Here is a 12,490-nt window from a genome sequence, read left to right on the forward strand (position 1 = left end):
ACACAATTGTTTCCTTTTTACAAGCACTAACATGTTATATAGACACACACACAAAATAATCTGGATAGCTTTCCTTGGGAGTCTAATCCTGACTCACACAGTCAGTGACTATGATTGATCATAGACCCAGTACCATAAAAAAGTATGGAGACAAATGGGGGTCAAATGATTTGTCAACGTGAAAGACAAAATTGTAATTGAAATGCTAAAAGCAGACAATTCTTTAAACATTTCTAAAACCGCCTGAGCAACGACAAACAAGCCATCTTGTAAGAGAGGGAAAAAAACTTTATCTGACAACAGCCCTCATGTTGTTATCAGACTTTACACTCATGTAAACCGGTGAGACACAGATCTGTCTGGTGTGTGTGTGTGTGAGTCAGTGTGTGTGTGTGTGTTGTTAACAATGTTGTTCCCTCTGTCCATGCAGATTATGTGGAGGAGCTGACGTGTGCGATGGCCAGCCCGGACCTGCAGGTTCTCAAACACACAGTTCTGTGTTATCGTTACCTCCCAACTAAGCAGCCCAGCCCGAGGATCTGACCGCGCCTCCCCTCCCCTCCCCCCTCCCTCCCTCTCCCTGGGTGTCCCTCAATCCTGGGCCCACCATGGGAGGATGCTTCTCCAAACCCAAACCAGGTAGCCAACATGTTTCCCTTCCTCTATCAGGTGTAGGTGAGTTCAGTTTTAAAGAAAACAATGAGCACAATAACAGCTCCCGTGCAGATGAGGAAAAACAGGTGTTTCTCGAGTACTCTCACCTGACTTACTGCAGTACAACAAATATATAATGTTACATTCAACAATAACGTCATAACATCCAATTATCACATTATTATTCAAAAAAAGTCAAATATTGAATTATTGCCCTAATTTGCAGTGTTGTGTTCAGCTGGAAATTCAAACAATGCAGATTAAAGTTTCAGTCTGATGAATATTTAATGTTGATTATGGAGAATGCTGAGTAATGATTTGAGAAAGTGGCTTATCTTAGAAAAGTTTCATAACATGGCAGTCCATGAAATCCAGGAAAACATATGTATAATACAGTCATAATAGAAAAATCCATTGACATTTGAAATACTTCATACAGAGAAGACACTCATGTCTATCAATTATTTTTACAATGTCAGTGAATCTAGCTGAAGTCACATGTTGTTCCATGCAGAGATCAATTATTTCTTGTGTTATTGTGTAACTATTTGCTATTCTAAAAAATATATTTAGGGACAGTTTGTTCAGTTTGAACAATTTTCAAAGCTACCTACAGCCTCCAAATCCTGTTATACATGTCCTCTCATATCCTGCCTCCTCTGTTTGCTCTATAGTGTTTTATGTGGGAGGAATTTCAATACTCTCTGTGGCATCTGTGGTCAAAAGGCTTACATGCTGAGACATGAATATGAAAATATGACGCTGTATGTGTATCCATTTCAGTGTTAGCATGGCCAGGAGATTAGCTGTCGTGCTTCACTGCAGTCTTGCGGCTGATGATAAGGCACTGCATTTCCTACTCAGGTGTATGGAAACACAAAAGCTTTGAGATCAAATCATCTGGTCAGTGCATCACGTGGAGGTGAAGTGAGGAAGATGAGGGACTAGATGTCTGTGTGATAGAGGAGACGTTGCTGACTGTCAGGCCTCTGAGGACTAATTAATCAGTGTCAATCACAGTGTGACCTCCTGCTACGACAAATCAAACTGAACAGAAACATCTATGAATATGATAGACTTTCACAGAGTGGGGAAGGTTTTAGACAGATTGTCTTTATATTTTATAGATTCACATAAAGAATAGGACAAAAGGTCATCTCTACCATCAAGAGGGTCAGATCATACAGTCACAGGAAGTCACAGAACACATGAATGAAGGTGTTTACATGCGCACATACCAAAGTGTTTCTCAGATAATAAAGGTGTATATTTCGCTTTGCTAAAACCAAGAGAGATATGGTGAATAGAGCAGGCCAACGTCTTCCATCTCCCTGCAGTGATTACAGGGGCGTGATTATTTGGGCAAGGGAGGACATGGCAGATCAGCTCAGTGCTTTATTTATTTATTTGTACAGTTTAAAATTACAGGGGCAGTGCACATTTCTGTTAGTGTACCGGTTTAGCCATCTTGGCTAATTTCAACTGCTGTCCCTGGGCAGGTGTAATGACAGCTACAAAAGACACATAAAATACATTAAATTAGGAACAAAAATACTGCACACTTCATAAGAACACAAAAGGACAATAATGCATGAAACAAAGCATGCTTCAGGTTATTTGAATAAGTCACAGAGTATGTAGTAGTCACACGCTCCATTGTCACAGTCTGGTAAGTGTTGGCAGACTGTTCCATGTGTGAGCTGGTCTCAATGAAAAAGCCGACTGTCCGAAGGCAGTCCTCCTCGTACAGTATTATACAATCCCCTCTTGCCACAGGCCGAATTTATAAGATTAGAATCTATTCTTACACCAAGATATTTGAAATCAGATACCACTGTCAGCTTTTCCCCTGCAACATAAACATTAGGTGTGAGATTATCTGTTGACCTCTTAGAGAAGAAAATACAAACTGTTTTCTTAAGTGAAGCTATTAAGCAACAGTGTGACAAGGGCCATCACTGCTGTGACCTTACATGCAGCTTGCTGTTTGGCCATTGCATGTACATAAATGACAGTATCATCTGCGTACATTTGAATAGCAGAGTCATTATATACAGTATACAACAGGGGACCCAGAATTGATCCCTGTGGTACACTGATATCACAATTAAGGGCTGATGACAGCTCTCCATTTACCTCGACCCTCTGTGCTCTAGCATGAGTGGAGAAGTCACTTATGATATACTAACCTCAGTTTTAAAGAATATTTTATTTTAAGTTGAGTTTGTCATGACTAAGATTCAGCTATCTGAGGGTCTATCAGGGTATCTGAGGAGAGAGATTCACTGCTCAGTACTGGAACTGAATTTGTTCATGACTTTGGTTAAATCAGAAACATTAAAACATTACAACTTTAGGGAGCCACTAATTCAGCTACCCTGAAGTCTTAAAGTATTAGATTGATAAATGATAATATTGATATTTTCAACTTTCCATAAAATAATATAAATGTGGTCTATTCTGAGTCCTAAAATTTAAGTGTGAAGTATAAATGAAAATAGCACCCACTGAATATACAGTAAATATATAGTAATACATTTAAGTGGGAGTAAATTGGCACCATGACACTATTTACGAGGGAGATAGAGCTTGTAGACACAACATACTGCATACAAATGTGAAGAAATACAGAAAGGTTATGATTACTGTGAAATTATACATAAGGATCTAAACACCCTGCGCTCACTCTCAGTTAAATAAGATGTCTGTGTTAAAGCTCTACGCACTGAAAAGATCAACATCAGAGCATGACAGAAAATATTTTGGTACACGTTATAAACCAGAACTTTTTAGTGCAGATCAAATGAAGCATCAGTGTGGTGATTTAGCAGCAGACATTACGGCAGCATCTAGAGATTCTCTTCGGCTGTGGAAAGCTTTCTCTTTCTTTTCTCCTGCAATTGCACTCTCTATTATGATTTTCCATTGATTTTAATTAAGACTTGCTCAGCAGGAGAAAATTCCAGCCAGATTACTGTGTAAGAACCGGATGATCAGCACATTTTTCCAGCCGAACAGATAAAGCCTGCTGCAGTGCAAAAAAAGAGTTACACAACCATTTCTTAATGTTCAGAAATATAAAGCCAACAGCAGCGCATCAGATGTCTTCAAAGAAAACTGAATGTCTCCCAAAAGACAGATAAATATACTGAACAAAACACAAAACACTGCTGGTTTAAGCTGTACTCAAATGTTTTTTTGTGTTTATGTCAATTTCCTTTGTGGAAATGTTATTATTTAAGGCACTGTTATCCTGTCAAAATCACATTTTCCAGTTTAGTAAGTTAATTTAGGTATAGACAGATTGAGTGGTATGGAGAGTAATGTGTGATTTGTTTTTAATTCAGTAGCAAAATGTTGAGCTACCTGTCTCAATGTGTGTGGATTTTCAATATTTCACAAAACACTTTTAAAGTATGTTTGGCACTGTTCTGCATAGGAATGTCATGACTGATCTCCTGCTGTTTACAAGACAAGTATGTTTTAATAATATGTAGAAAATCTGGATCTACTGTATATTGAATGTTGAACAACTGAATGATACCTGTAGTTATGCTACTGGCGAGAATGTAGAAAGGAAAAGAAAAGAAAAAAGGACAAGGTTGCCCCTACACACTTCACCTGCTTCCTGCATCAATTTGTTTCAGTTGTGGAGACGTCAGACTCAGTTTGTGTCAAAGTTGTAGACGTCTCTCCAAGCTGAAAGGCAAATTACTCTTCCAAAGCAACAGAGACGGATAGTAATAATAACAAAGGATAGGTATACAGGAATAATAGTGCAATCCACTGTTGATTGGTAGCGTTAATAATCTTTACATCATAATTTCACTGCTAAATGTAAGCTGCATGTGTTCAGTCATGCATTATCAGACAGTTTCTAAGTGAGGTGTGTCTGTGTTGTGCAGTTGAAGTTAAAGTGGAACTCTCTCTCCTGGAAAAAGAAAAAGAGGCGGACGGGCTGTCACCTAATGGCAAAGCGAGTCCCTTTGCTGACTGCAGGCCTAACGGGGCCCTGGGACACGGCTCTGATGACGACTCCACCCCGCTCCCCCTCTACCACAAACCACGGGACTACGTGGAGGCCTCCGTCTGTCATGTTAAAGATCTGGAAAACGGACAGTAAGACGATAAAAAACAAACTTCTGACACACGCATACACATGCACACCTGCATGAGGAGGTGAATAAGCTGGTGTGCACTATTATGGTGCACATCACACAAACGTGAATCAAACTGAAACATATATTAGAGTGAAATGAAGAAGAGTCCAGAAGGATATAAGTTCACATCTTAAAGGGACAGTTCACTCCAAAACACAATAAAACACATTTTTCCTTTATTGGCTCATCAGAGATACATCAGTATCAGAGTATATGTTAATTAGGCTAATTAGACATTGCAGTTAAGAAATACTAAGAATATATTTGATTCATTTATTAACAGTGGCAGGATTTCATAGTTTGTCCAGCAGAAAGCACTTTTTAGTTTTCAACACAGGCCATCTTAAAGCGAGACAATTTCTTTCTTTCGTAATTTTTGCTGAACAGCGGCACAAGTGACAATTAAAAACTAACATTAGCTAACATTAGCCACCATAAGCTACTGGTCATACCAGACCAAATAAGGCTGCAGCAGCAATTGAATTGAGTGCAGGTGTGTTTTATCACTAATGAGTTTTTACTTTTACTATGTAAGAGGAAGATTGCGTCATTTCTTCTATCCTTTAAATACCAAATTAACCACCTTTGGCGTAAGTATTTTTGTGTGTTAAACTGTTCCTTTAATTTATTTGGCTCATCGTTGCTACCAGAGAAGCTAAGATGGATAGATTTATCTGCTCACGTTACGTCCTGATGCGTCCTTGCTGTGTTTTCATGGTGACAGTTTTCCTACAGGTTGTTTTTCATCTGTCAAAATGGCCTTTGTGTGTGTGTCGCCTTGAAGGATTTAATCATACAACAGTTACGAAAGCACACACACCTTTTTGTTTTTGTGTGACAGGATGCGAGAGGTTGACTTGGGAAGTGGCAGAGCTTTGTTGATCAAAGAACACGGGGAGTTCTCAGCCATGGCCCACAAGTGTCCACACTATGGAGCACCCCTGGTCAAAGGTGAGCACAATATTTTCTGGTATGAATTTAACATCCTTAATAATGTATAATATCATGCACTTGACACTGTTGTCATTTTCCTGTGATTCCAGGTGTGTTGTCAAAAGGACACGTGCGCTGTCCCTGGCACGGGGCATGTTTCAACATTGCAACAGGGGACCTCGAGGACTTCCCTGGGCTGGACAGCCTGCCTACCTTCCAGGTGACCTTCCCCGCTGGTGCTGTCTCTTAACACATTCCCTGCCTTATCATATCTCTAAGCACCATCAAAACGTGTACACATCGCTCATGTCTGTTTGCTCCAGGTCAGAGTTGAAAAGGACAAGGTGATCATTCGTGCAAACAAGCAGGTAACAAGAAAAACAATGCAGAGAATTTATGCAGAGAGAGAAATGGACCACCTGATTAATCTGAGATCTTTTTTTTTTAAACATATCCAGGCTCTTCAGTCACAGAAAAGGTCAAAGCCCATGACCCGATGTTCAGCAGTCATTAACTCCAGCACGGGCTTCAGCCACGTTCTCATCATTGGCTCAGGTCAGAGTCTTTTTGTCCCTCTGTCTTTACTGACCACCACTCCAACAACAAGGATCCAGTTGTATCGTATTGTATTGTAACGTCTCCACAGGTCCAGCAGGTCTGGTGTGTGCAGAGACGCTGAGGCAAGAGGGCTTCACCGATCGCATCGTCATGTGCACCATGGACCGACATCCTCCATATGACAGGCCTAAACTGAGTAAGGTTTGTACACAGACCCTGACCACAGTAAACTGAGACAGAACTGACTTTGCTGAAAAAGTTACGTAACACACTGCAGAGGTGCTGCTTTGGTCAGTGGTGCTAAAACAGGAGCTCTTTGGGGAACAGCTACACTTCACAGCAACGCAGATTTAAACAGAGTGACCTGTGCAAAAGTAAACAGACATCTAAAAGGATGTGACTTTACATCGCCATGAAAAGCTTGAAAAGGATTATTATTGATTGGCGGCTTACAATTGTCCGAACTCTTGCTTTTAGAAAGATTGCTTTTGGATTCAAGGATTTCTGTTTGATGGTATTTCATTTATCTGTTGATGTACTCAGCACTAACTTGCTGACCCTTAGTCCTTAGACAGCACAGCAGAGCAGCTAAGACTGCGCTCCATGGACTTCCTACAGGACCATGACATTGAACTGCTCACAGAGAAAGAGGTGAGAGGTGGTGATTTATCATCAGGTGGCTAATGATGATCAATCAATTAATTAATTATATCTATCCGTGGCAATTTCCTCCGACGCATAAACCTGTATGGCCCCTTGATGTTTGCTTTAGGTCGTGGCAATAGATGTCAAAACACGATCTGTGACCTTTGAAGATGGCTTGAGGATGGAGTACAGAAAGCTCTTTATTGCTACAGGAAGCAAGTGAGGAAGAACTTTTATCACACGTGATAATTAAGCAGCTGAGATTATGAATTGATAAACTGACATCTGATTGCTTCCATTTTCCTGCTCAAAAGACCCAAACCAATGACCTACAAAGGCAAGGAAGTCAGGAACGTGTTCCACCTCAGGACGCCTGAGGACGCCAACAGCACAGCGAGGCTGGCCAACAACAAGAATGCTGTGATTGTGGGAACATCGTTTGTCGGTGTGAAAAAGACACATTTATAAACACATTATTTCCATTTGTGCTGATTAAGATGAGTGGCAAATTAAGGGGGGAAAAACTCCAGAAAGTGAGCTGGTAAAGTACAGAGGTGGAATGTAACTAAGTACATTTATTCAAGTACTGTACTTCAGTCCACATTTAAGGTACTTGTACTCTCCGCGAGTATTTTCTTCTCATGCCACTTTATATTTCTACTCCATTCCAATTCAGAGGGAAATTTTTACTTTTTACCCCACTACAATTATTTGACAGCTTTAGTTACTAGTTACTTCAGAGATTTTTGCACACGAAACGCATGAAAATGTACAGCTGAAAAACGATTTGTCGATTAATCGATTGACAGAAAATTGATTGGCAACTAATCGTTTCAGTCATTTTTCATGCAAAAACATTTCATGGTTCCAGCTTTACATATGTGAGGATTTGCTGCTCTTCAAAGCATCTGCATCTGTTGTGTTTCTCCACTCATTTATTCAGGTGTTTTCTTTCATTTGTCACCCGTCTGCATCATATTAACGTATATTAACTGCATGTTGTATATTTGATGTGTTTGCAGGTATGGAGGTGGCTGCAGCTCTAACTGACAAGGCCCACTCTGTGTCTGTCATCGGGATTGAGTCCGTCCCCTTTAAAAAAGCTCTCGGGGAGAAAGTAGGGAAAGCCATAATGAAGGTAGAGACACACTCCTGGGAAATCAAGCTTTTCAGAACATGAAGCACCTCCAGAATACTGTCGTCATTACTCTCTGGGGGAAGGGAAAAAAACATCCCACTAGTTAAAATGCAAATCACGTTTTTCTGGTCAATACCGCAGTAACCACAAGAGAAAGCATAAATCTCCTCATTAGCAAAGCAGACACATGCAAATGTTCTCACAGGGTTACCGTGTCTGTGGCGTGTTTTGTCTTTGCAGCTGTTTGAGGAAAACAGGGTGAAGTTCTACATGCTGAACGAGGTGTCAGAGATGATTGGCCATCATGGACAGGTATTCAGAAAGTGAGAGAAACTGCATAACATGATGCTTAGCAGCACTATCCTCTCTCGTCTAGTCCACGATGAAGATGACTCAGATAAGAAACACAAGGAAATTAGCCAAAAGTAAAGCTGTGGAAAGGAGTGTGTCAACTTTAAAGCCCTTGAAAAGTTAGATTCAAAGTTTTTCAATGACTAAATGAGCAACAAAACTCACATTTTGAAATCAAACTTCCGAAATGTATTATTTATTAAGAGTTTAATAGTCTGCTTCATCAGGAGCGTGGGTGTTCTGTGACAGTGCTGGCAACAGAAATGAACCCCACAAATTATTTAAAGATTTTAATTCAAACGCTTGAAAACTTGAGTTTGAAATCACACACACTGTGACTTTATAGGGCACTAGACACTCAGTAGTTTACTTTATAGTGAGCAGTGAGCATTAAATTTAGAGTTTGGACATCTCTACACTGAGAGGTGCGGAGTTGCACAACAGTAATATTCACCTCATCTATAAAATGTGATGCATACATATACATACACGTGAACAACCCCATCACTCACTGTAAGAGGCTGACCAAAAAAATAAGTGTAATCTCCATTTTGTGTCAAAGCCGTTAATGTCAGTATGCATATCTAGTACATGGCCTGGACATTTTGTTTTTCCTGTGACACAGCTGAAAGAGGTGGTGCTGAAGAGTGGAAAAGTCCTGCGGGCAGACGTGTGTGTCATTGGAGCAGGTGAGGATGTAAAAATGAACCTTTCTTTCATTATCTGCTGTGACTTATAATCACAGCAGATGATGACAATAACCGTTTGGTTCCCTTGTTTTCTCTCATGTGTCTCCTCTCCTGCAGGAAGTGTTCCTGCAACCGGCTTCCTGAAACAGAGCGGCATCCACATGGACTCCAAGGGCTTCATCACTGTCAACAAGGTATTTTGCAAAACCTGAAGCCTGAGTGAAAGTGTTTTGACCCATTTTTTATTCATTTACTCTTCTAAACTTTCTCCCAGATGATGCAGACGAATGCTGACGGGGTCTTTGCTGGAGGAGATGTGGTGATCTTTCCTTTCCCGCCACGCAACAACAAGAAGGTGAACATCCCTCACTGGCAAATGGCTCATGTACACGGTGAGTGTGATACAGCTTGATCTGCATATCTAAGGCTGTTATAAGTTGCTGCGATGATGAATTACGTGCTTAAAGACGAGCATATGAATGTTGTTTGTTTTGAACCTTCCTGACAGGAAGGGTGGCAGCTCTCAGCATGATGGGCAGAGCCACTGAGATCAAAACTGTGCCTTACTTCTGGTCATACATGTTTGGGAAGACCATACGTTATGCAGGTAAGCATCTATCTTTAGTTTAAAGTGTCAGATTTTTTATTAGTGTCATGAGGCAGACATGCAATAAGAGAAAGCTCAGAGGTTGAAAAATATGAGATTTGTGCTGTCAAGTGTAGTTACTACATCGCCATCTAGCTGCAAAATTAAAAGTAAAGACTTGAGACTGAGAACTGAGCCTGAATTGGACTGTTTTTTGACAAATATATAAATATAATTTTCTATTTGTGAAGGTTATGGTGATGGATTTGATGATGTCATTATACAAGGAGATCTGGACGAACTGAGATTTGTGGCGTTTTACACCAGGTAAGATTTATTTTGTATTGATTCTTAGTTAATTTTTCATTACAATCTTAAATAAACGGGAGAATGTAAAGTAGATTCATATTTGGTTTAAACTTGTATTATCTTCTCTGTATTTATGATCTTACTTTAGTCTTAAATTGTGACTCCTGGTCTAATTTAACAACAGTTTCTCATTGTTTCCTCCTCCGGTCCATCTATAGGAGCGAGGAGGTGGTTGCTGTTGCCAGCATGAACTATGATCCCATTGTGTCCCGAGTGGCAGAGGTCTTAGGATCCGGAAAGACGATTAAGAAACGAGATGTGGAGTAAGTCTCCTTCCCAGACTTAAATCTGGTCACGGTTACAATAGTTGTTATGTTCTTTAGGTCCATTTAGGTTTTACTGTGAAGAAAAACATGACAAATGTTATCACTGTGACAGAAAACACATCGAGTCGAGGAGCTTGTGACTTTAATCACATGGAAAGTATTACACAAGCCGAACCAGTTGGCTTATTGAAACTACACGTCAGACTACTACAGAAAAATAACACCAGTTATTTTGTTATTGTGCCTAATTAATACAGTGACACTTTATTTTACGGGTTACTTAATTTTGAAATTATTTCTGTGCATGTTCCCTGGAAAAAAACAATGATATTCCCCTAACCCTAATAATTTGCATGTCTGATCCTTCATTATTTAATTTAAATATTATTAGTGAACTAACATAAAGTATTACCACTCTGATATCATGTTGCTGTGTTACTTTATTGTCACACTGTATCTGTCTGTGTTGGTCTGACTTGACTGTATTGTTCCTCATGTTCCTCATGTCTCTCATTTCTAATAATGCAAACTCAAAATTTGAAGGATGCTAGCACGGCTTGGCAAGTACGGACAAATAATGAGCTTTTTCTATTTTCCATTTCACTCATATTGACCATGTGGAGGCAGCTGTCAGCTAATCGACTTGACAAACATGTTAGTGCGTCTCACTGCAGTTGTTTTGTTTTGCAGGACTGGAGACATTTCTTGGTTGATTGACAAAGGCTCTCAATGACTTCACATCTGAAGGTCACAAGGACAGACCCGAAGTCCACCTCAATACGGACACTTATGGTGCTGAGACACTGAGCAGCTATCCCGGTTTGGACACACACACACAGACACACACTCAAACACACACTGGAGGCCGGACTGCCGGAGACACACTTTCCAGAGGACGACACTGAGACTTGTTCCTGAGAGACACTTTGACGTGACAAAACGGAGCCCTGCACGGCCTGAATACACTCAATCACTGTGTCGGCAGGTCTTTTATGACTAATGTTGTCAAGTTTCACAACAAAGCTGGATTCAGCCTCTGCGCTGCTGCAAGATGTATCTACCTGTACACTTTGTTTATAAGAAGCCACAGATGGGCATTGGCATTTTTTTTGTACAAATAACATTGTATATAGATATAATCCTGAATGCACTGTAACAAAATAAGAACATAAAATTTGAACTGAATTTTTTCTAAGTTTTAAATAACAGCTTTGGTTGTATGCAGATCTGCATGTTATAATTTACTATAACAGGAGTTTTAAAAGCAAATAACCCCCTGAACAGAGAGATTTCAGTCTAGATGCATCAGCAAAAACAAAATGTGCTAAAAACAAACTGCATAATCACTTTGCAGCAGAATCCTGAATGCAGCTTTTAACCGACTCACTAACACACACACACATACACACACACACACACACACACACACACACACACACACAGACACTCACATGTGCAGCTTTAATTCGTAATAAATGACAGTTTCTAGGATTACAACACACCTCTTTGTACTGGTTGCCTTGCTAATAGATTAAATTCTAATCAGACTTCACACACTAGTGCTTGCACAGTGTATTATATGTATTTTCTAATAAATAGATATCACCCCTTTAGACAAATCCTATAGTAGCTTAAGATTATTTTTTATAGCTGTCACCTTCATTGGGATATGCTTTGTTACTAACTCAGGGAACTGAGGTTTGTGGCCCGGGCTTACTGGGCTTACTGGTCCTTTTGCAAGCAGAAATTAATTTGTTGCTTTACTATTTTTTTCCCCCAGTTATTGTAATTTCACAGATTCTCTCTTTTTCATTCACAACTGCTTGTTAAGGGTATAAAGCTGATGCTTGATTACATCCTGGTCTGCTGATGATCCCAAACTACGCGAGCCCCGACACACACATCAACACAGCGTTTTAAAAAGGAGTTGTTCTTCCTACAGAGAAGCCTGGAACGGCGTTTTTATAACTAAACTTTGAAATAAAAGTCTTCCAACAACAACTAACTCACTGCGTTTCATTCTCCATGTTACACCACCTGCTGTTTATGTCTTCATTCTTGACTTCATTCAGGAGAACAGTAAATAGTCAGTAGAGTAAAAGTCAGTAGAAAATGTTTAATAATTTTGCAGGAAGTGACAG

At 39.9% G+C, this 12,490-nt stretch overlaps 1 protein-coding gene across 1 annotated transcript; it reads left to right on the top strand.

The window, feature by feature from the left end:
* The first annotated feature begins 608 nt into the window (after window positions 1-608).
* On the top strand, window positions 609-11,082 carry LOC139284397 (apoptosis-inducing factor 3). Its single transcript, XM_070904653.1, has 19 exons — window positions 609-639; window positions 4,560-4,773; window positions 5,656-5,765; window positions 5,858-5,967; window positions 6,071-6,115; window positions 6,206-6,302; window positions 6,394-6,506; window positions 6,870-6,956; window positions 7,078-7,169; window positions 7,265-7,395; window positions 7,973-8,088; window positions 8,329-8,400; window positions 9,065-9,128; window positions 9,246-9,322; window positions 9,403-9,520; window positions 9,637-9,735; window positions 9,966-10,041; window positions 10,242-10,346; window positions 11,040-11,082. The coding sequence occupies exons 1-19, from the start codon at window positions 609-611 to the stop codon at window positions 11,080-11,082; spliced, it is 1,800 nt and encodes a 599-aa protein (XP_070760754.1).
* The last annotated feature ends 1,408 nt before the right edge of the window (window positions 11,083-12,490 follow it).

Source organism: Enoplosus armatus, chromosome 4 (genome assembly GCF_043641665.1).
Source record: "Enoplosus armatus isolate fEnoArm2 chromosome 4, fEnoArm2.hap1, whole genome shotgun sequence".
Classification (NCBI taxonomy): domain Eukaryota; kingdom Metazoa; phylum Chordata; class Actinopteri; order Centrarchiformes; family Enoplosidae; genus Enoplosus; species Enoplosus armatus.